The 25,092-nt window shown below is 47.0% G+C and overlaps 1 protein-coding gene across 1 annotated transcript; it reads right to left on the reverse strand.

The window, feature by feature from the left end:
- Positions 1–272: 272 nt before the first annotated feature.
- LOC311117710 (NLR family CARD domain-containing protein 3-like) lies at positions 273–24,806 on the reverse strand (the record flags this gene model as incomplete). The annotated part of the gene is made up of 10 exons (XM_084192638.1): positions 273–1,255; positions 1,717–1,763; positions 2,129–2,302; positions 3,596–3,769; positions 5,209–5,382; positions 10,906–12,731; positions 13,092–13,238; positions 13,368–13,452; positions 13,718–13,834; positions 24,724–24,806. The coding sequence occupies 10 exons, from the start codon at positions 24,804–24,806 to the stop codon at positions 732–734; spliced, it is 3,351 nt and encodes a 1,116-aa protein (XP_084048764.1). The 3' UTR covers positions 273–731.
- Between the last annotated feature and the right edge of the window lie 286 nt (positions 24,807–25,092).

The raw sequence follows: 25,092 nt of genomic DNA on the forward strand, positions 1-25,092 counted from the left end.
GTGTGTGTCCAGTGTCCAGTGTGTGGGTGTGTTTGTCCAGTGTGTGATCAATGTATGTGTGTCCTGTGTGTGTGTGTGTGTGTGTGTGTGTGTATGTGTGTGTTTGTCCGGTGTGTGTGTGTTCAGTGTGTTTGTTCAGTGTGTGTGTGTGTGTCCAGTGTGTGTGTGTGTCCAGTGTGTGTGTGTGTCAGTGTGTGTGTGTGTGTCCAGTGTGTGTGTGTGTCTAGTGTTTGTGGGTGTGTACAGTGTGTTTGTGTCCAGTATGTGTGTGTCCAGTGTGTGTGTGTGTCCTCTGTGTGTGTGTGTGTGTCCAGTGTGTTTGTGTCCAGTGTGTGTGTGTTCAGTGTGTGTGTGTGTCCAGTGTCCAGTGTGTGTGTGTGTCCAGTGTCCAGTTTGTGGGTGTGTTTGTCCAGTGTGTGATCAATGTATGTGTGTCCTGTGTGTGTGTTTGTGTGTGTGTGTGTGTGTGTTTGTGTGTGTCCAGTGTGTGTTTGTCCGGTGTGTGTGTGTTCAGTGTGTTTGTTCAGTGTGTGTGTGTGTGTGTGTGTGTGTGTGTACAGTGTGTGTGTATCAAGTGTGTTTGTGTGTCCAGTGTGTGTCAGTGTGTGTGTCCAGTGTGTGTGTGTTCAGTATGTGTGTGTGTTTGTGTTAGGTGTGTGTGTGTCCAGTGTGTGTGTGTGTGTGTGTGTCCAGTGTGTGTGTGTGTGTGTCAGTGTTACCATGGTTATTATTTACAGGGACACTGAGGAGTAAACATAAACCCCAAACCCTGGATAGAGCGGCTCAGTGAATGTGGAGTGGAATGTGTTCAGGTGGGTCAGTGTGTCAGAGGAGACTCTGTAGAAGGACAGAGTGCCGGCTGGCCAGTCCAGATACACTCCTACTCTGTGGGAGCTGGAGGAGGGGACATCTATGGTAGTGGACTTATTATCGTGCCTGGCAGAGTAACTGTTGTCAGAGCAGAACAGACTCCAGGACTTGTCATTACATCCAATCCCACAGTCATTACCCCTTCCTCTCCTGCTGATTCCTTTATATGTCACTCCTATAACAGCCCCTCTCCCACTCCACTCTACCTCCCAGTAACAGCGCCCAGTCAGACCCTCTCTACACAGCACCTGTTCCCAGATCTCAAATCTCTCTGGGTGATCAGGATACGGCTGCTTCTCTCTCCTCCATGTCACTTTTCTGTTCTCCTCAGACAGAGAGAGGAGTCTGTTTACTGTGTTTAGGTCCAGTTTGAGATCACAGACATCTGATGGATGAAACCAGACACAATATTAGAAATCATCATCATTCACATTAGAATGTTAACTCACTTTTCACTAATTCATTTAATGTAGATGTTTCTAGGTATCAAAAGGAGAAGTTAAGGTAACTTGAGATTTGTTCAATGATCATATGTTATACTCTATGGTAATATAAAACACACTTATTCCCATTAATTACACACACACACACACATCCTGAACAAACACAAACACACACACACACTGGACACACATACACATCCTGAACACACACACACATCCTTAAAACACAGACACACACATTGTCAAAGCATCTCGTAGTAAACTTTGGTGTCCCTGATTTCTGCTTCTGTAGAACTACAGCTGATATTTAATATGACCAAGTAATGATGGTGGTCTTTGACTTTGACTTCACTTGAATTAAGACTTATTCTTAGTCATATTCTTCACAGCAGTCAACACTCACATTTTCTAAGTCCAGGTTTCATTGTGTTCTCTCCACCATGTTCCACACTGTAGCGGTAAGCAGAAGAACAGACAGTCATTGAGGGATACACCTGAACTCACACACACACACACACACACACACACACACACACACACACACACACACACACACACACACACACACACACACACACACACACACACACACACACACACACACACACACACACACACACACACACACACACACACATACACACACACACACACACACACACACACACACACACACACACACACACACACACACACTAACACTAACACACAGTCTTTATATAACTTAGTCCAAGTGGTGGTCAGAATGTTTGTCTTAACTAGCCTGATAACTCCAACATGTCTGATATGAACATTGACATAAACCCTCTACATACTTCAGTTTCTCCAGTCTGCAGTGTGGATCCTCCAGTCCAGCAGAGAGCAGTCTGACTCCTGAGTCTCCTGGGTGATTGTAGCTCAGGTCCAGCTCTCTCAGGTGTGAGGGGTTTGACTTCAGAGCTGAGACCAGAGAAGCACAGCCTTCCTCTGTGACTAGACAGCCTGACAGCCTGCAAAGAGTCAAATCATATTAAAACCACACTGCTATTCTTTGGTGGTGAAAATAGTGGCAGTATATTTTTTCAAAATTTTCATTTATACCAGTGTCCTGAAACCTGCCATATCTATTCATAAATTAATGTATCATTATTAGAAATTATCATAATATTGCTTGTAGAGAGAAACATGTATAGTACAAATATTTGAGTAGACTGACCAGACCAGTTTAAAAAGCAGTATCAGTCAAAAGACAGACAGTGAGGTATCAGATTTAGATTGTATTGAGTATACAGTCCACACCTATCTATTTTGACAGAGAAGCTAACATTTTAAATGAAAGCACTTTATGTATCTAGTCCCCCCATTTGAAGAAGTCATAAGTATTCTGACCAATTCACTTATAGTGTATAAAAGTAGTCAAAAGTTGAGTATTTGGTCCCAAACTCGTTGGTTGCATTTGCAGTTTGTTTTGGTAGTGTTTTGGGTTATGTTTTGCCCGATAGTAACTGAATGGTGGATGATGACTGGAGTAATTTTCTGTCTAAGTGAGTAGATAACATGTTTCTAAACACTACTAAATTAATCCTGATGATGCCATGATTAAGAAAAATCATGAATGAATCATGAATAATAATGAGTGAGAAAGTTACAGAGGCTACAACAAAACATGCTAACCTCTCACCAATAACAGAGGGGGTATGATCCTTGTTCCTCTGTAACTTTCTCATTCATCATCATTCACGATTCATTCATGATTATTCATAATCATGGTAGCATCCACATGAATGTAGAAGTGTTCAGAAACATCTTCTATTCTTACTGACAATACAAGTGAAGTGACTCCAAAATGACAGGACATTATTCACCATTCAGTTTCTATTGGGAAAAACATAATCTAAAACACAACCAAGACAAACTGCAAATGTATTCAACAAGTTTGTAGAATCACAAGCTTGATGTAATCACTGCAGGTAAGGAATATGGGACCAAATACTAAACTTTTAACTAAATGAATTTGTCCAAATAAATAAGACTTCTTCAAATGGGAGAACTAGATACATAAAGTGCTTTCATATCTAAACAGTAAAACAGGTATGAAAAACGTCAAATAAACGGTGACATTATATACTGTCACCTCATATGAAACATTATATCTCAAATCCAAAATGCTGGAGCATAGCGCCAAATTTAAAACTGTAAGCTTCACTGTCCAAACACATATGGTGTGGACTATGTGTGCCTGGTAAACACATGTGGATCTGGTGAACAGTTATCACTTGTTGACCAACTACAGGAATACTGACCTCAGAGTCTCCAGTTTACAGTGGGGATTCCCCAGTCCAGCAGAGAGCAGCTTCACTCCTGAATCCTTCAGGTCATTGTTAGTCAGATCCAGCTCTCTCAGGTGTGAGGGGTTTGACTTCAGAGCTGAGACCAGAGAAGCACAGCCTTCCTCTGTGACTAGACAGCCTGACAGCCTGCAAAGAGTCAAATCATATTAAAACCACACTGCTATTCTTTGGTGGTGAAAATAGTGGCAGGATATTTTTTCAACATATTCAGATACATCAGTGTCCTGAAACCTGCCATATATATTCATAAATGAATGTTTCATTATTAGAAATGACAAAGTATTGCCTGTAGATAGAAAAATATATAGTACGAATATTTGAGTTGACTGACCAGACCAGTTTAAAAAGCGGTATCAGTCAAAAGACAGACAGTGAGGTATCATATTTAGATTGTATTGAGTATACAGTCCACACCATATCTATTTTGACAGTGAAGCTAACATTTTAAATGTGGCTCTATACTCCAACATTTTGGATTTGAGATCAAATGTTTCATATGAGGTGACAGTATATAATGTCACCTTTTATTTGAGGGTATTTTAATACATATCTGTTTCACCGTTTAGAAATGAAAGCACTTTATGTATCTAGTTCCCCATTTGAAGAAGTCAAACGTATTCTGACCGTTTGACTTATAGTATATTAAAGTAGTCAAAAGTTGAGTATTTGGTTGTAAACTCGTTGGTTGCATTTGCAGTTTGTTTTGGTTGTGTTTTGGGTTATGTTTTGCCCAATAGTAACTGAATGGTGGATGATGACTGGAGTAATTTTCTGTCTAAGTGAGTAGATAACATGTTTCTAAACACTACTAAATTAATCCTGATGATGCCATGATTAAGAAAAATCATGAATGAATCATGAATAATAATGAGTGAGAAAGTTACAGAGGCTACAACAAAACATGCTAACCTCTCACCATTACCAATGACAGAGGGGGTATGATCCTTGTTCCTCTGTAACTTTCTCATTCATCATCATTCACGATTCATTCATGATTATTCATAATCATGGTAGCATCCACATGATTGTAGAAGAGTTCAGAAACATCTTCTATTCTTACTGACAATACAAGTGAAGTGACTCCAAAATGACAGGACATTATTCACCATTCAGTTTCTATTGGAAAAAACATAATCCAAAACACAACCAAGACAAACTGCAAATGCATTCAACAAGTTTGTAGAATCACAAGCTTGATGTAATCACTGCAAGTAAGGAGTATGGGACCAAATACTACACTTATGACTACTTTAATACAATATAAGTGAATATGTCCAAATTATTAAGACTTCTTCAAATGGGAGAACTAGACACATAAAGTGCTTTCCTATCTAAACTGTAAAACAGCTATGTATGAAAATACCCTCAAATAAAAGTTGACATTCTGTACTGTCACCTAATATGAAACATTCTATCTCAAATCCAAAATGCTGGAGCATAGCGCCAAATTTAAAACTGTAAGCTTCACTGTCCAAACACATATGGTGTGGACTATGTGTGCCTGGTAAACACATGTGGATCTGGTGAACAGTTATCACTTGTTGACCAACTACAGGAATACTGACCTCAGAGTCTCCAGTTTACAGTGGGGATTCCCCAGTCCAGCAGAGAGCAGCTTCACTCCTGAATCCTTCAGGTCATTGTTACTCAGATCCAGCTCTCTCAGGTGTGAGGGGTTTGACCTTAGAGCTGAGACCAGAGAAGCACAGCCTTCCTCTGTTACTCCACAGTCTGACAGCCTGACAGAGAGATCATCATGATTTCACAAACACACTGTTAATTTAACACCAGTAGTGTAGAAGGACAATGGCAGATGCATTTGGTTTATTCTCTTAAACAACATATAGATTAATCTTCAGTCTCCTAGAATTGTATGGTCATGTTGTTATACTAATGTGAACATCAATGCATTGGGTAAGGGATCGGGGTTTGGCAGGATCTAGACAGAGTCTGACACTTCCCCGATCTACTGAGAGGGGGAGTCATCAGACTCGATCTGATTCACCTGAGTTCTGAGCACACCTGTCAGTAATTAGTATAGGATTTAAGGTGTGCTCAGAAGCTCAGACGGCGCGAGGTATTGTTCCATTGTGACTTGCTAAGCGTTTTGTTCCGAGTGAGAGAGAGAGAGTTTGTTGTTTTGATTACCCGTGTATCCGACCAGTGCCTTGTTAGTTGACTCCCCGTATTGCTTAATCCTCTACTTGTCTACCCCAGTGATTACCGTTCTCGGATCCTGTGCCTGTGACCTCGACTACGACTAAGCCCGCTCCTTTGGTACCTCTGCCTGTCTATGCCTGGCCCGGTTTTGACCACAGCCCGCCCGACCACGATTAAGCCTTTCCCTTGTCTGTACTTTAATAAAGCATCGCTATTCTGCGATTGGATCTTACCACTCTGTCCGAGTATTCATTACAGAATACCTCGCCATTACCATGGATCCAGCGGAATTACAGAGGCGATGGGAGATACAGGAGAAACGCATGGAGGAACTCCTACAGCTACTCAACGCTGGTGCAGCGGAAGGCACCACCCCGAGTACGGTCAGTCCTCGTCATGCACCTCCGATTTCTATACCGACAAGGTACGACGGGGAACCTGGCAAATGTCAGGGGTTTCTACTCCAGATGTCCCTGTATACGTCGTATAATCATTCCATGTTTTCCGATGACCGTAGCAGAGTGGATTTCATGATTTCTCTGCTAACGGGAAGAGCACTAGATTGGGCTACTGCGCTTTGGGCAGCTGAGGTCCCCGAGCTGAATGAGGAAGTTCAGTTCAAGAGACTGTTTCAAGAGGTGTTCGACCACCCAGTATCTGGGCGTAGTGTGGGAGATCAGCTATGCGAACTTCAGCAGGGCCGTCGCACAGTAGACGACTACGCTTTAGAGTTCCGTACTATAGCAGCCGGTAGCGGATGGAGCGAGACTGCTTTGCTCACAGTTTTCCGTAGAGGGCTGCGCAAAGACGTACAGACTGAGTTGGCTTGTCGAGGAGATATCACTACGCTACATGAGTTTATCAAAATTGCCATCTCTATTGATAATCTTATAGTGCAACACCAGGCATCCACAGTTCGGGAGCCCTCGATCACTGGTCCTATGCAAGCGACAGAGCGGAGGAGAGAATCTGAGGAGGAACCTATGCAACTGGGACGGTCACCTCTACAAGGGTCGGTGAGACAACAACGTCGGCAAGACGGACTATGCCTGTATTGTGGTCAGTCGGGTCATTTCGTGCGTCAATGTCCGGTACGACCTAACCGTACCTCAGGATATCGCCTCGGAACTGCCAAACCGGTGAGTGAGACTCCCGTTTTGAACATTACAGCTAAACAAATGTATGTACCTGTTACCTTATCTGTCGGAGAGAAAGTGCGCAGGTTGGAAGGACTTATTGATTCCGGAGCGGCGGCCAGCTTTCTGGATATGGGTCTTGCTGAGGAGTTGGGAGTTCAACTTATTCCTATTCAACCTCCCCTGCGAGTCAACGCGCTAGACGATGAGCCCATGGGCACTGGGTTCATTACGCACCGTACCGGGGAGATCAAGTTACAAGTGGGCGCCATACACCAGGAGAACATCTTTTTTTTCATCATCTCCGCTCCACGGGAGCCACTAGTTCTCGGCCACCCCTGGCTCGTCCTCCATGATCCGGTCATCTCCTGGAAATCTGGCGATATCACAGCTTGGAGTGAGGTATGTAGGGCAGAGTGCCTCAATTTACCGTGCAAAACGTCTACTGTGGAGGATGCGCAGGGTGCGGTGTCTACTGTGGTCCCTACCGAATACCAGGATTACGCGCAGGTGTTCTCCAAGGAGAGGGCTACCGTGTTACCACCTCATCGGGCCTGGGACTGCGGGATTGATCTACTATCCGGAGCTACACCTCCTCGTGGAAGAATCTACCCGTTGTCACAGCCTGAACGAGAAGCGATGAGTCAGTATGTTGATGAGGCGCTACAGCAAGGGGCCATTCGCCCATCGACGTCTCCCGCCGCATCCAGTTTTTTCTTTGTGAAGAAAAAGGATGGCGGACTGCGTCCTTGTATCGACTATCGAGGGTTGAACGATATAACCATAAAAAATCGTTACCCCCTTCCTTTGATTCCAGCCGCCCTTGAACAGGTGGGACAGGCCTCCATGTACAGTAAACTGGACCTCAGGAGTGCGTACAATCTGGTGCGTATTAGAGAGGGGGATGAATGGAAGACCGCCTTTATCACACATCGAGGACACTACGAATATTGTGTCATGCCCTATGGACTTACCAACGCGCCCTCAGTATTTCAGGCGTTCATGAATGACATTTTCAGAGACATGATTGATCGATTTGTCATAGTATACATTGATGACATCCTCATATATTCTAACTCGCTGAGTGAACATGTGTCCCATGTACGACAGGTTCTGGATCGGCTCCTACAACATTCTCTGTTTGTGAAGGCAGAAAAAAGCGAATTCCACGTCACTACGATTTCCTTCCTTGGGGCCATACTCACTCCTGACAGTGTTAAACTGGATGAATCTAAGGTGCAAGCGGTACAAGACTGGCCTCAACCCAAGACGGTGAAGGAGCTCCAGAGGTTCTTAGGGTTTGCCAATTACTATAGACGGTTCGTGCGTAATTTCAGCACAACCGCAGCGCCTCTGTCGGCGATGACCAGCTACAAGGGTCGCGGTCTGAACTGGACGGAGGGGGCAGTGCGTGCGTTTGAGACGCTGAAGCAACGTTTTACCACCGCTCCTATTCTATGTCAGCCGGACCCTACCTTACCGTTTATCGTGGAAGTGGACGCTTCGGAGGTTGGAGTTGGAGCCGTGTTATCCCAACGCCAAGGTGAGCCGCCTAAATCACGACCCTGTGCTTTCTTTTCCCGGAAATTGAATGCTGCCGAGCAGAACTATGACGTGGGTAATCGGGAATTACTGGCGGTGAAGTTAGCCCTGGAGGAGTGGAGACATTGGTTGGAGGGAGCAGAGCATCCGTTCCAGGTGCTCACGGACCACCGCAACCTGGAGTATCTTCACAGCGCCAAACGACTGAACTTCCGACAGGCCAGGTGGTCTTTATTCTTCAACCGGTTCCGATTCACTGTGTCTTATATCCCCGGGTCCAAGAATGGTAAGGCGGATGCGCTTTCCCGACGGTTCGAGCGCACGGAAAGACCCGTGGAGCCAGAAACTATTCTCCCCATGAGTTACCGTGCTGGACCGGTGAGGTGGGCTATTGATGACACGATTCAGGAGAGCTTACAAGCGGAACCAGCCCCTCCAGAAACCTCGGAGTCTAAGGTGTTTGTGCCAGCTTCTCTTCGCCCTCAACTGATGGAATGGTGCCACACGTCGCTGGGATCTGGTCATCCTGGAATCACTCGAACTACACGACTCATCAGCCGAAAATACTGGTGGGATTCCCTCGCAGATGACGTCAGAGACTATGTCTTATCCTGTCCAGTATGTGCCCAGTCCAAGGTACCTCGTGCACTACCGGAGGGTAAGCAGATGCCATTGCCAACTCCTCATTGACCATGGTCGCACATTGCTATGGACTTTATTACCGACCTACCTGAATCAGAGGGCCATACTGTAATTCTCGTGGTCATCGATCGTTTCTCCAAGATGTGTCGGTTAGTACCTATGACCCGTTTGCCTAACGCCACTCAGATGGCTGAGACTATGTTTACCCAGGTGTTCCGGCAGTTTGGTGTCCCGGAGGATATTGTTTCCGACCGGGGACCCCAGTTTGTATCCCGGGTATGGAAGGCGTTCTGCGAACGCTTGGGCATTTCGGTTAGCCTAACCTCCGGATATCATCCCCAGGCCAATGGGCAGACAGAACGGCTCAACCAGGAAATTGGGAAATATCTACGGCAACAATGTTCGCGACAACCGCAAGAGTGGAGTCGATTCCTTCCTTGGGTAGAGTATGCTCAGAACTCACTCATTCACACCTCCCTACGTTTAACGCCCTTCCAGTGTGTTCTAGGGTATCAACCTCCCCTGTTTCCGTGGGATACCGCATCAGGGATGGTACCGGCGGTGGACGAGTGGTTCCGTCAGAGTGCGCCGGTCTGGGAGACGGCCCATCAACATCTCAGCCAAGCCTCACAACAACAAAAGACCTACGCCGACCGACGCCGGAGACATACTCCCATTTATCAACCCGGGCAACGAGTGTGGCTGTCTACCCGAGACCTGCGGTTCTGACGGAGCTGCAAGAAGCTCCAACCCAGGTACATTGGTCCCTTCAAGGTACAGAGGCGTATTAACCCTGTCACCTACCGTCTGTTCCTCCCTCGACACTACAGGATAAACCCTACGTTCCACGTCTCCCTGCTGAAACCTGTCCATTATAGCCCGATGTATCCACCAATCGCTCAACAACCTACTACACCACCTTTGGAGGATGAACAGGACACCATCTATACAGTCCACGAGATACTGGAGTCAAGACGGAGACGAGGGGGCATCGAATCTCGTGGACTGGGAGGGATATGGACCTGAGGAACGGTCCTGGGTTCCGGCTAAGGATATACTGGATCCCGCTCTCAAGGCCACTTTCCACGCTGAGCACCCAGATCATCCAGGACCCCGACCCAGAGGAAGACCACCCGGTAGAGGTAGAAGGCCGTCAGGAGCCGGCCCTGGGGAGGGGGATACTGTAAGGGATCAGGGTTTGGCAGGATCTAGACAGAGTCTGACACTTCCCCGATCTACTGAGAGGGGGAGTCATCAGACTCGATCTGATTCACCTGAGTTCTGAGCACACCTGTCAGTAATTAGTATAGGATTTAAGGTGTGCTCAAAAGCTCAGTCGGCGCGAGGTATTGTTCCATTGTGACTTGCTAAGCGTTTTGTTCCGAGTGAGAGAGAGAGAGTTTGTTGTTTTGATTACCCGTGTATCCGACCAGTGCCTTGTTAGTTGACTCCCCGTATTGCTTAATCCTCTACTTGTCTACCCCAGTGATTACCGTTCTCGGATCCTGTGCCTGTGACCTCGACTACGACTAAGCCCGCTCCTTTGGTACCTCTGCCTGTCTATGCCTGGCCCGGTTTTGACCACAGCCCGCCCGACCACGATTAAGCCTTTCCCTTGTCTGTACTTTAATAAAGCATCGCTATTCTGCGATTGGATCTTACCACTCTGTCCGAGTATTCATTACACATTGATTCAATATGTTTTTCAATAATACATATATTTCTCTAAACTGAATATTTCTTCCTGATGATTAGTACTTAAATGTCATTTTATGAACTCACAGAGCAGCTCTGGAGGCTTTGACCACTGGCAGCAGCCTCAGAAGACCTTCCTCTGATCTGGAGTATTTCTTCAGGTCAAACACATCCAGCTCCTTTTCTGAAGTCAGCAACACAAAGACCAGAGCTGACCACTGTGCAGGTGACAGTTCTTCTTCTGAGAGACTTCCTGAGCTCAGGAAGCTTTGGATCTCCTTCACTAGAGAATGATCATTCAGTTCATTCAAACAGTGGAACAGATTGATGCACTTCTCTGGGGAGGGATTCTCCCTGATCTTCTCCTTGATGTACTTGACTGTTTCTTCATGGCTCTGTGAGCTGCTTCTTGTCTTTGTCAGTAGACCTCGTAAGTGCTTCTGATTGGACTCCATTGAGAGGCCCAGAAGGAAGCGGAGGAAAAGGTCCAGGTTTCCTGTCTCACTTTGTAAGGCTTTATCCACAGCACTCTTGTAGACAGTAACTTCAGTAACTTGCGGTTCGGCCATTAGATTCTCATTGTTGTTGATGAATGAGAGGAACACATATACAGCAGCCAGAAACTCCTGAATGCTCAGATGCACGAAGCAGTACACCTTGTCCTGGTACAGCCCACATTCCTCTTTAAAGAGCTGTGTGCACAATCCTGAGTACACTGAGGCTTCATTGACATCAATGCCAGCCTCTTTCAGGTCTTCTTCATAGAAAATCAGATTCCCATTCACAAGCTGTTGAAAAGCCAGTTTTCCCAGTGACAGAATGATCTCTTTATTCCAGTGTGGACCTGTCTCTTCTTTCCCAACATACTTTTCATTATTCTGTTTGGTATGAAACTCCACAAGGTGTGAGTACATCTCAGTCAGAGTCTTGGGCATCTCTTCTCTCTTGTCTGTACTCAACATGTGTTCAAGGACTGTTGCAGAAATCCAACAGAAGACTGGAATGTGGCACATGATGTGGAGGCTCCTTGATGTCTTTATGTGTGAGATGATTCTGCTGGCCAGGTCCTCATCACTGAATCTCTTCCTGAAGTACTCCTCCTTCTGTGGGTCATTGAACCCTCGTACCTCTGTCACCTGGTCAACACACCCTGAAGGGATCTTATTGGCTGCTGCAGGTTGGGTAGTTATCCAGAGGAGAGCAGAGGGAAGCAGATTTCCCTTGATGAGATTTGTCAGCAGAACATCCACTGAGGTTGACTCTGTGACGTCACAACAGATCTTGTTCTTCTTGAAGTCTAGGGGCAGTCGGCACTCATCCAGACCATCAAAGATGAACAGAACTTTGTACTTGTCGTAGTTGGAGATTCTTGATTCTTTGGTTTCGATTGAGAAGTGATTGAGAAGTTCAATCAAAGTGTGTTTGTCCTTTTTCATCAAATTCAGCTCCCGAAAAGGGAATGAAAATACAAATTGGACATCCTGATTTGCTTTTCCTTCAGCCCAGTCCAGAATGAACTTCTGCACAGAGACTGTTTTTCCAATGCCAGCGACTCCCTTTGTCAGCACAGTTCTGATAAGTTTGTCTTGTCCAGTTAAGGGTTTGAAGATGTCGTTACATTTGATTGCAGTCTCTGGTCTTGCTTGTTTCCTGGTTGTTGTCTCAATCTGTCTCAGCTCATGTTCATTATTGACCTCTCCTGTTCCACCCTCTGTGATGTAGAGCTCTGTGTAGATCTTATTGAGAAGTGTTGGGTTTCCTTGTTTAGCGATCCCCTCAAATACACATTGAAACTTCTTCTTTAGATTAGATTTGAGTTCACGTTGGCAAATCACAGCAAGCTCATCTGAATGAAGAAATAACACAGAGGATATTAATATTACATCTGTTTTAATGCCTACAGTATTGTAGGACTGTTATAACATTTAAAATAAAAATATTATATTGTTTATTATACTTATTATTAAAATAAGTGTTATTAATGTTGTCTCTCTCTCTCTCTCTCTCTCCTCTTCTCTCTCAGTCTAAATTAATCAACACAACACATCCCTGCTGCTACTTGATGAGGTCACTAGGTGTTGTGTTAAGGCTGCTACAATATCACTGAGTTACACAGCTACTTTAGCTGTACTTTAGCTACAGCTTTTAAATGTTCTAAAACAGCATTCAACATGAGGCAGACAGCTCTTACTTTTCTCCAGTGTGTCAGCAAGCTCCTTCTGGTTCATTTTCCTCAGGACGTGCAGTGTGATCTTCAGAGCCCCCTCTCTGGCACTGCTCTCCTGCTTCTCATCTTCAGCATCCACCACTTCCTTATCCTGCTTCTGACTCTCAAAGCCTTCTGGGAGTTCTGGACTAAGAATCCTCTTGAACATCTTCAGCTCGTTCTTCACAAATGTCATAATATTGTCTTCAAGCAACTGAAATGAATCAAGTCAATAAGTTAAGCAAGAGAAGATATGCTTTCTCATTAACACATTAATGAATTATTGACAGAACAACTTTACTTGAGGTAAACAAAAACAAATGTACATAACAGGACCACATACACTGAATATGGAGGCCAGGTCTGTTTGATGACTCTGGGAAGACTGACCACTGAGAATCTCTGACTCTGATCTCTGCTGTTGGTTTCTGGGGACATAACATGAGATTACATCTCCTCATCCAGGGAGTGCACACACACACATACACACACACACACACACACACACACACACACACACACAGGGAGGGAATGTTGTGTTAGTTTAATATTGTTTCAGGACTATGAAAATGGAAAAAAGGATTGGCCTATGGATTATGAAAACAACAAAAATAAATGGGAAAATGGGAGAGGAGAAATGACTAGAGACAGTGTTGTTTAACTCACTGACCATGACCCATGAGTTCTTCTTACCTTTGTTCAGTAGAAAAGTCTCCCTCTCTAAAGGATAGAGGTTGATGCATAGACCGGTCACTCTTCATGGACACACAGCTGGGTACAGGGGAGGCTGGTCTCTCCTGCTTGATTGGACTTCAACACAACAGAGACAAACATTACATCTCTCATCTACTCTGAGCTCAGATGGGGAAACATAAGAAGAGTTTCATTCCAAAACGCTATATATCCATTTTCAGAAATGTTCGTAAATTAGCTTTTATTGTTTAAAGAAATTATGAAAGAGATTGGTGTGTTTTTTCAGTAGCTAATCATGGCATGGGATTTTTCAATGACAGACATGTATTTGTTTAAAATCTGTCACTTGATGGTTTTATTTTAGAGAGACAAATAATCATGTTTTTTTGCAAAATGCTATATATCTGCCTCATTCAGAGAAATAAGTAGTACTGCTAGGTTTTACACAGTAATAATATATATCTGTCACGCCCTGGCTCTGGGGACTCTGAAATGTTGAGCCAGGGTGTGGATTTTCTATGTTTAGTTTCTCGGGGTAGCTTCTATGTTGTGTTTTCTATGTTTTGGGTTTTGTTCTAGATCATATAGATCTATGTTGGTCAGGGTGGTTCCCAATCAGAGGCAGCTGTTGCTCGTTGTCTCTGATTGGGAGCCATACTTAGGTAGGCTGTTTTCAGCTATTCTTTGTGGGATCTTGTTCTGATTTGGTTTGTGTTATACCGTAGTCGTCACGTTATCGTTTTGATCGTGTGATCATTCTAAATAAATAATATGTTCACCTTCAACGCTGCGCCTTGGTCCGCTTCATCATGTGTCAACGATCGTGACAGAAGATCCCACCTTGACTGGATCAAGCAGCGTGACGAGGAGAGAGGATGGACGTGGGAGGAGATGAGTGTGAGTGTCACGGTCGTCTAAGAGCGAAGGAGACCAAGGCGCAGCGTGTGCAAGAAACATGACTTTATTAATTAAAGTTTCGAACTACAAACAAAAGACGACTCATGAAGTCCACGGTACACCGACCGAAACGGAACAAAAACCCACAACACCCAAAGGAAAACATACAGATAAATATGGCTCCCAATCAGAGATAACGAGCCGACAGCTGACACTCGTTACCTCCGATTGGGAGTCACATGACTACACAAGAACTAACCAAAACCACACACACCCAAATGAACACACCCTATTCCCAACCTAACCAAAACAAACCCCCACAAAACGAATACACCCTGGCTCAAATACAAGTCCCGGAGCCAGAGTGTGACAGTACCCCCCCCCTAAAGGCGCGGACTGCGACCGCGCCTCAACTAGGGCTAACCAAGGGAGGGCTGGGTGGGCATACCTCTTCGGCGGTGGTTCCGGCTCTGGTCGTGGTCCCCACCCCACCATAGTCACTACCCGCTTCCGTAGCCTCCTCCAACTGACCACCCTCCAACTTAACCCCACCGGATTAAGGGGCAGCACCGGACTAAGAGGCAGCACCGGACTAAGGGGCAGCACCGGACTAAGGGGCAGCACCAGGATAAGGGGCAGCACCGGACTAAGGGGCAGCACCGGACTGAATGGCGGATCCTGGCTGGCTGGCTCTGGCGGATCCTGGCTGGCTGGCGGACCCCGGCTGGACGGCTCTGGCGGATCCTGGCTGGACGGCTCATGGCTGGCTGACGGATCTGGCTGCTCATGGCTGGCTGACGGATCTGGCTGCTCATGGCTGGCTGACGGATCTGGCTGCTCATGGCTGGCTGACGGATCTGGCTGCTCATGGCAGGCTGACGGATCTGGCTGCTCATGGCTGGCTGACGAATCTGGCTGCTCATGGCAGGCTGACGGATCTGGCTGATCCTGTCTGGCGGAAGGCTCTGGCTGATCCTGTCTGGCGGAAGGCTCTGGCTGATCCTGTCTGGCGGAAGGCTCTGGCTGATCCTGTCTGGCGGAAGGCTCTGGCTGATCCTGTCTGGCGGAAGGCTCTGGCTGATCCTGTCTGGCGGAAGGCTCTGGCTGATCCTGTCTGGCGGAAGGCTCTGGCTGATCCTGTCTGGCGGAAGGCTCTAGCGGCTCCTGTCTGGCGGAAGGCTTTAGCGGCTCCGGTCTGGCGGACGGCTCTGAAGGCTCATGGCAGACGGGCGGCTTTGCAGGCTCAGTACAGACGGGCAGTTCATGCAGCGCTTGGCAGACGGACAGTTCAGACGGCGTTGGGCAGACAGGCAGTTCAGGCGCCGTTGGGCAGACGGGCAGTTCAAGCGCCGTTGGGCAGACGGGCAGTTCAGGCGCCGTTGGGCAGACGGGCAGTTCAGGCGCCGTTGGGCAGACGGCAGACTCTGGCCGGCCGAGACGCACTATAGGCCTGGTGCGTGGTGCCGGAACTGGTGGTCCCGGGCTGAGGACACGCATCTCAGGGCTAGTGCGGGGAGCAGGACTGGGCCGGACAGGGCTGTCGACGCACACCGTAGACTTGGTGCGTAGAGCAGGAACAGGCCGGGCAGGGCTGTCGACGCACACCGTAGACTTGGTGCGGGGAGCAGGACTGGGCCGGACAGGGCTGTCGACGCACACCGTAGACTTGGTGCGTAGAGCAGGAACAGGCCGGGCAGGGCTGTCGACGCACACCGTAGCCTTGGTGCGGGGAGCAGGAACAGGTCGGGCAGGGCTGTCGACGCACACCGTAGACTTGGTGCGTAGAGCAGGAACAGGCCGGGCAGGGCTGTCGACGCACACCGTAGACTTGGTGCGGGTGGCAGGAACAGGCCGGACCGGGCTGTGGAGACGGATAGGAGGCCTGGAGTGAACAGCGGCCACCACCCGTCCTGGCTGAATGCCTACCCTCACACACTCTGTGTGAGGCATCCGCACAGGACGTACAGGGCGGTGTACCCCTGGCCTGGTGGCCTCCTGGATTCGCCCCATCTTTGCCTCCGTCGTCCATGCCGTGTGCCCCCCCCTAAAAATTTATTGGGGTTGCCTCTCGTCCTTCCGACGATGGCCCTGCTGACGCCGTTGCTCCTCTCTCGCCAGGGCCTTGATCCTCCCCCAAGGTCCCTTGCCCCCGAGCATGTCCTCCCAGGACCATGATTTGCCCACCTGGGCCATCGCCAGCCTCTCGATCTCCTTACCCGGCGCTTCCTCCCATGTCCAATCACCTTGCTCCTGGACACGCTGCTTGGTCCTTTTGTGGTGGGTTTTTCTGTCACGGTCGTCTAAGAGCGAAGGAGACCAAGGCGCAGCGTGTGCAAGAAACATGACTTTATTAATTAAAGTTTCGAACTACAAACAAAAGACGACTCATGAAGTCCACGGTACACCGACCGAAACGGAACAAAAACCCACAACACCCAAAGGAAAACATACAGATAAATATGGCTCCCAATCAGAGATAACGAGCCGACAGCTGACACTCGTTACCTCCGATTGGGAGTCACATGACTACACAAGAACTAACCAAAACCACACACACCCAAATGAACACACCCTATTCCCAACCTAACCAAAACAAACCCCCACAAAACGAATACACCCTGGCTCAAATACAAGTCCCGGAGCCAGAGTGTGACAGTGAGTCTGGCAAGAGGGATGGAGGCTTTGGCCACGGGTAGGAGTGAAGCCCATACATTTTTTAGGGGGGGGCTAACGCCGTGGACGACGGGGCAGCAGGAGGACGCCAGGTTACGGGAGTCACTGGTCACCAGGGGGAAGGAGGTTGTAGAGGCACGGCGAGAGGTACTGGCGTGTGTTGCCAGTCCATCCGGCCTGTTCCTGATCCCCACGTAGGGCCAGTGGTGTGTGTTCCCAGTACGGTCCGGCCTGTTCCTGCCACTCGCACCAAGTCAGTGGTGCGTTTCGTCAGCCCGGCGCGGCCCGTTCCTGCTCCCCGCACCAAGTCAGTGGTGCGCTTCGTCAGCCCGGCTCGGCCCGTTCCTGCTCCCCGCACCAAGTCAGGGGTGCGCTTCGACAGTCCGGCACGGCCCGTGCCTGTTCCCCGCACCAAGTCAGGGGTGCGCGTCAACAGCCCGGCTCGGCCCGCTCCTGCTCCCCACACCAAGCCAGTGGTGTGCGTCGTCAGTCCGGCACGACCCGTGCCTGTTCCCCGCACCAAGTCAGGGGTGCGCTTCGACAGCCCGGCTCGGCCCGCTCCTGCTCCCCACACCAAGCCAGTGGTGTGCGTCGTCAGTCCGGCACGGCCCGTGCCTGTTCCACCGGTGGCTGGTCCGGCACTGGTCAGATGCTTCACGTCGGAGCTAGAGCAATCCGCTCCACCAGTGGTCAGTCCAGCTCCGGCCAGCAGGGCCAGACCGGACCAGGGGTACTGTGGGGGGTTAGAGAGGGAGTGGGGATCATGCCCAGAGCCGGATCCGCCGGCAAGGCGGAGTGCCCACCCGGTCCCTCCCCTGTGGTGTTCTGTTGGCGCGGTCGGAGTCCGCGCCTTTGGGGGGGGAGGTACTGTCACGCCCTGGCTCTGGGGACTCTGAAATGTTGAGCCAGGGTGTGGATTTTCTATGTTTAGTTTCTCGGGGTAGCTTCTATGTTGTGTTTTCTATGTTTTGGGTTTTGTTCTAGATCATATAGATCTATGTTGGTCAGGGTGGTTCCCAATCAGAGGCAGCTGTTGCTCGTTGTCTCTGATTGGGAGCCATACTTAGGTAGGCTGTTTTCAGCTATTCTTTGTGGGATCTTGTTCTGATTTGGTTTGTGTTATACCGTAGACGTCACGTTATCGTTGTTGTTTTGATCGTGTGATCATTCTAAATAAATAATATGTTCACCTTCAACGCTGCGCCTTGGTCCGCTTTATCATGTGTCAACGATCGTGACAATATCTGTCTCACTCTCAGAGAAATAAGTAGTACTGCTAGGTTTTACACAGTCAAATGTGACCGACCGGCTCGATTCGGTCTTATGTAGCAAAATTTGAAATTGTGTTTTTTACATTGGATAAAAGTAGAGACTCAGCTAGAAAAAGGTATATCAAACACTACAGTTGAGGAACAATGGGAAAGTAATTCTGCTTTGAAAGATGATAAACTTGTAACCTCATGTTTGAGAAAATGGCCTTTAAATGTTTTGGTACACCTACTGGAGAGCTCTTCTTTATCTACAGTGGTGTTACTTTGGCAGATAATGTCACCCATCTAAATACATATTTTATATATATATATATAGTTAACTAAATGTATGGTGTTTTTGGTTTTTGTCAGTTTCATTGTTTGTTATGCTATAAATTGTTATTTTATGGTTGTAAGTGGTAAAATGAACTAGAAAATGTCATATTTTGTAATTCTGAGTAATTACTACTTTAGTAAGGATATACTTTATTCAGTACTACTGCAGTTACTAAATAATTCCAATAGACCACAAATGATATTTCAGAAGGTTAGTTTAGTTTTCTCCCTGGATACACCACCACTCCCCCGCACAGGAAAACTCCTGCACAGGCTTTTTACTGTCCCTTTCCACACTGCTGAAGCAAGAGGAACGACTGAAAAAGCATTTAACAGATTACTGTGAAATAATATAATGATGATTCATGTTTATTATTACCTGTTTTTATGCTAATGTTTTGAAATTATACTTCATTACTATAACGATTATCAATAAGCCTGAACATTAATTTAGTCACCTCTGGTCGAGAAAAAGGTATTTTCCTAATACATTCATTGTCAGATTTATCAACCATGTCACGCCCTGGCTCTGGGGACACTGTTATGTTGAGCCAGGGTGTGTAATTCTATGTTGGTATTTCTATGTTGGCCTGAGTGACTCCCAATCAGAGGCAACGAGTGTCAGCTGGTTGTCTCTGATTGGGAGCCATATTTAACTGTCTGTCTTTCACTTTGTGTTTGTGGTTTCTTGTTCTTATTTGGGTTGTTTATGTAACCAGAGACATCACGTTTTCGTCTGTTGTTTTGATCTTGTGATCACTCTAATAAATATAATGTTCGCATTCAACGCTGCGCCTTGGTCTCTCCCTGACGATCGTGACAGAAGAAACCACCAAAACCAGACCAAGCAGCGTGTCCAGGAGCCATCGCTAGCAGATCTCCGTGGCAACCTCGACTGGGTCAAGCCTAGTGAGGAGCAGAGAGGGTGGACTTGGGAACAGTTGAGGAAGAGCTTCGACTGGGTCAAGCACACTGAGGAGCTGAATGGCGGGAGTTGGAGACAGAGGAGCGAGAGTTGGGCGAGAACGATGGAGGCCTGGCCCACGGGGAGGAGAGACCCCCAGAAATGTTTTAGGGGGGGGCTCACGACGTCGGGGCAGCAGGAGGCCGCGATAGAGCGGTCCAGCGGGTTGGCAGAGGAGGCCGCCAGGTTACGGGGGCCACTGGTCGAAGAGGGGATGGAAGGTGGAGAGGCACGGCGAGAGGTACTGGGGTGTGTTACCAGTCCGGTCCGGCCCGTTCCAGATCCCGATGTAGGGCCAGTGGTGTGTGTCCCCAGTACGGTCCGGTCTGTTCCTGCTCCCCGCACCAAGTCAGTGGTGCGCTTCGTCAGCCCGGCTCGGTCCGTTCCTGCTTCCCGCACCAAGTCAGTGGTGCGCTTCGTCAGCCCGGCTCGGCCCATTCCTGCTCCCCGCACCAAGTCTGTGGTGGGTTTCGTCAGCCCTGTCCGGCCCGTTCCTGCTCTCCGCACCAAGTCTGTGGTGCGCGTCGCCAGCCCAGTCCGGCCCATTCCTGCTCCCCGCACCAAGTCTGTGGTGCATTTCGTCAGCCCGGCTCGGCCCGTTCCTGCTCCCCGCACCAAGTCTACGGTGCGTGTCGCCAGCTCGGCCCGGCCTGCTCCCCGCACCAAGTCAGTGGTGCGTTTCGTCAGCCCGGTCCGGTCCGCTCCTGCTCCCCACACCAAGCCAGTGGTGTGCGTCGTCAGTCCAGCACGGCCCGTGCCTGTTCCCCACACCAAGCCAGTGGTGTGCGTCGTCGGTCCGGCACGGCCCGTGCCTGTTCCACTGGTGCCTGGTCCGGCACCGGTCAGATGCGTTACGCCGGAGCTAGAGCAATCCGCTCCATCAGTGTGCAGTCCAGCTCCGGCCAGCGGTGCCAGACCGGACCAGGGGTACTTTGGGGGGTTGGAGAGGGAGTGGGGATCAGGCCCGGAGCCGGATCCGCCGCCAAGGCGGAGTGCCCATCCGGTCCCTCCCCTGTGGTATTTAGTTGGCGCGGTCGGAGTCCGCGCCTTTAGGGGGGGGTACTGACACGCCCTGGCTCTGGGGACACTGTTATGTTGAGCCAGGGTGTGTAATTCTATGTTGGTATTTCTATGTTGGCCTGAGTGACTCCCAATCAGAGGCAACGAGTGTCAGCTGGTTGTCTCTGATTGGGAGCCATATTTAACTGTCTGTCTTTCACTTTGTGTTTGTGGTTTCTTGTTCTTATTTGGGTTGTTTATGTAACCAGAGACATCACGTTTTCGTCTGTTGTTTTGATCGTGTGATCACTCTAATAAATATAATGTTCGCATTCAACGCTGCGCCTTGGTCTCTCCCTGACGATCGTGACAAACCAGCAGCGAGCACTCTGCCTTCTAGCACAAGCGAGGGGCATGTTGAGGTACATTTGCTAACTGGGAGGGTTGCATGATGTAATTTATTGGTGGGCTGGAAGACGCACTCTTGTCTTATCTATTCCAAAGTTGTTTAATCGATATATTAGATATTTAAAAATGCATGTATACTAGGGTTGAGGTTGGAGCATCTGACTAGCGATTATTTACCAGGGGTTCAACACCTGCTATAGTCACTATTTAATTGCTCTTCCAAAAGCATCACAGGCCTAATACGAGATATATAGCTAGCTAAAGTAATGAGTGACCATTTTAGAAAATCATGGGACATATAGTATTTGGTTGCATGCTATTTTATGTCAATCATATTGCTGCTTGTAGCCTATAACTGATGCTTCGTGGTCTTATGCTGCCATCTATTGGAAATGTTTAGCAATTAAAAGTTATTAATTCACATACAGAGGTTGGTGAGGCAGCTGAGAAATAAAGTGTATTAGATCAGTCTCAAACCTGCCCCACGCCAATTGCTGGACTTTCACATAGAGTATACTAGGTCACCCAATTCAAACCCCATTTGAAAAATAAAACAAATGTGTCTTATTTATTAAGTGTTCTGTTTTGCAATTATACATATAATAAAATAACAACAAAATAATCAAAACGCTATTTAATACTATAATTGTATTTACTAAGATAAAATTATTACTAAAATAGTTTCTAAAAGTGTTCTAGGCTACCCTACCCTAGAATTAGGGGTTAGGGTTACAGCTAAAATAGGTTATAAGTAGGGTAAGATTTTCTGTATAGCACTTTGTGACATCTGCTGGTGTAAAAAGAGCTTTATAAATACATTTGATTGATTGTTAGGTTTAGGGTTTATAGGGCAAAAAACAGTATTGGTTTATAGCACTCTTGCTCCTCCTTGTGGCCGTATGTGGGTACTACATAACTCATTCATGACACTTGCTAGGCTCATAATCTGAGGTAGCAACTGGGTCAGATCTACAAATCCATTCGCTAGACCACCCGATTAGACAACAATCACCCCATTCTACCCATTTGGTTCACAACTCAGTGAACCTCCGCAGCATTCGGTCAATTTGATGACTATAAAGGAAGAGTTTGATGCATATCAAATTACCCAGCAGCCACTTAGAAACAACAAGTGGTCAAAAAAAATGGTTATTTCTAATTAAAAAATGTCTTCTGGCTGTTTAAATCGGCCACATCTTGAAAAAGAGGACAGGGACATGCGTTTTGTTTAGATTGTACACTTTTTTCTTAAAACAAATGTGGTTAACCATGACCAGAAAATGTTTAATGTTTGATGGCTATCCGCCAGCCATCGCCTCATAAACTGTGTCTCACCTCATTATAGGCGACCACAACATGTCCTCAGGTGAACAGTGTGCGAGCTCACCAAGTAGCCGTAACCTTGTTAATAATAAGTTACCTGAGGTAAACCTACAGGGTTAACGCTCACCAAGTAGCCATAACCTTGTTAATAATAAGTTACCTGAGGTAAACTTACAGGGTTAACGCTCACCAAGTAGCCGTAACCTTGTTAATAATCAGTTACCTGAGGTAAACCTACAGGGTTAACGCAGGCAGGTCTCATTGATAACAATAGTGAAGCTGGCATTGTGACGCAGAACAATGGGCTGGGAATAGAACGTTCTGAAGGCGAGTCGGTGTCACGGAGCTCAATAGAACTAATAGGAGCTGGTAGGGTGAAAAATGCCCAAACATAAGGCTTGTTTTTTCGCGATTACTTCATAACCAGGGACAGAAGGTAATATTATGAAACTGGGCTCCATGGCGGATGCAATGAACTAATTTTATCAGAAATAAACGTTGTAAAAAATGTCACTTGAGGCGCCCCAAAAATAATATTCAAAATTTCAGTCCTTGGACACAGAGGGGTTAAACACTAAAGTTACCGTCCATCTAGTGAAGAGAGGAGAACCGGACAGAGGGATGGTAGGTAGCCAGCATCCGTCAACGAGAGAGGGAGAAGCCCTCCATGGTATTTAACAGGTGGAAGAAACAACCAGGGAGCTCCATCGGTCCACAAGAAATGCAGGCAGCCGGTGATGATGTAGTGGTAGCTAGGATAACTAGGATGCTGCTGGTAGAGTAGCTAGCTTAGCTAGCTGTACCGACTAGCTTGGCTAGCTAGCAGGTCGTTCGTCTGTCCCTCGAGGATGATGACGAATCCGGTGAACCACAAAATGAAACAAGGATAGCGAGTGAAAAGGATCTGGCTACACTCATACTGTCACTGACCAAAAAGCAAATTGAACAATAAACTTCGGCGTCTCAACACTGTAACGAACTCCGTCGTTGTTCCCCAACATCACCTCAGACCACTCTGCGCGTAACTGGACAATATGCTTGGCGCCAAACCGTACGTGGATGTGGACAGTTCTGTACGGGGACGCGGAGAGTTCCAGAACGCGGACATGAGCAGTGCCACACAATAAACTAAACCAAGTCATTACACTGGCTTACATTAGTAATATTATTTTATTAATTTTTATATGTAAAACAAACATTCAAAGTTTTTTAAATAACAATATTTTGAGATCTGGGCCCATATCCACAAAGTATCTCAGAGTAGAAAATTGGTCGTATAAGTGCTGAGAATTAAGACATTTTACTCTTATGGGTATAAATGAATGCATAGCATTTTGTCTTCGGTTTGGCAGATTAACTCATGCTTATTTCTGAAGATAAACTAAGGTTCTCGCCCAGCGGCTAAGGAGTTGGAGCAGTGGCAGGAGTTGGACCTATGGCAGAAAGGTGGCTGGTTTGATTCACGGGCCGGGCGCTGGAAAAAACAGGCGGCTTGATCTGACCACCTTTTGTTGATCAGAACTCTAGAGGTTCTTCTTCACTGAACCCAAAAATATATCTAACTTTTAGTGGTTCCATATATTAAGGAAGTCATAGAAGCCCTTTTGGTTCTTTAAGGAACCTTCTTTTCTAAGTGTATAATAAACACGTTTTTCTTTTGATTATTTAATTACCTACATCATGTTTTTTCAAGTTATCACTTTGGAGCGCAACATCACGTTGTTACAAATGGAATCATAAATTGGCCATGGCTATAAATTGGGCAATTGAAGGCATCTAGGGCGAAATATGTGTTCGATGAAAATGAACATTGTATGCAACGTTGTAGGCAACATTATTGACAAGGGACCCTGAAGCCTACGAAAGGGACCCTGAAGCCTACGATGCCAAAGCTATTTAGAGTTGTTAATCGGGTGTGAAGAGTGTGTTGGTATAATGGCAATATTGTCAAAAATTCTATCAAATGTCTTCCATTGCAACGAGTCCAGTCAGGGTGCTGCAGAACCCCTGCAGTACCTCCACTGACCCCGGATTGAGAACTCCTGATTTAGCAGATACTCTAATCCAGAGTGATTTACAGTAAGTGCATTCATCTTAAGATAGCTATTTATTTTGTAAATAAAATCAATAAATTCTTCATAAAATTGTCATCTCACCTCTTAGCTTTGGTGTCATGTTCCCCTGAGAGACACATTTTAGAGGCAGGGCCCCCCTCTTCTCTCTCCCCAGAGAGACTCATTTTAGAGACAGGGCCCCCCTCCTCTCTCTCCCCAGAGAGACTCATTTTAGAGGCAGGGCCCCACTCCTCTCTCTCCCCAGAGACTCATTTTAGACCACTGACCCCTAAACAGAGATGCAGCATGTTGGTTGTGGTGAACACAGTGACAACTCATTCTAGAATGTCCATTGTTCTCTTATTCATAATCTCTTAGAAATAAAACATTTACTAACAGACATATCGAAACAGTCAGGCTATTTAATGCAATCACATGAACATCAGGTTGTGACATCTCTTCTCCATGGTA

The sequence above is a fragment of the Coregonus lavaretus genome (genome assembly GCF_964263955.1).
Source record: "Coregonus lavaretus genome assembly, contig: HAP1_SCAFFOLD_925, whole genome shotgun sequence".
In the NCBI taxonomy this organism is placed as follows: Eukaryota; Metazoa; Chordata; class Actinopteri; order Salmoniformes; family Salmonidae; genus Coregonus; species Coregonus lavaretus.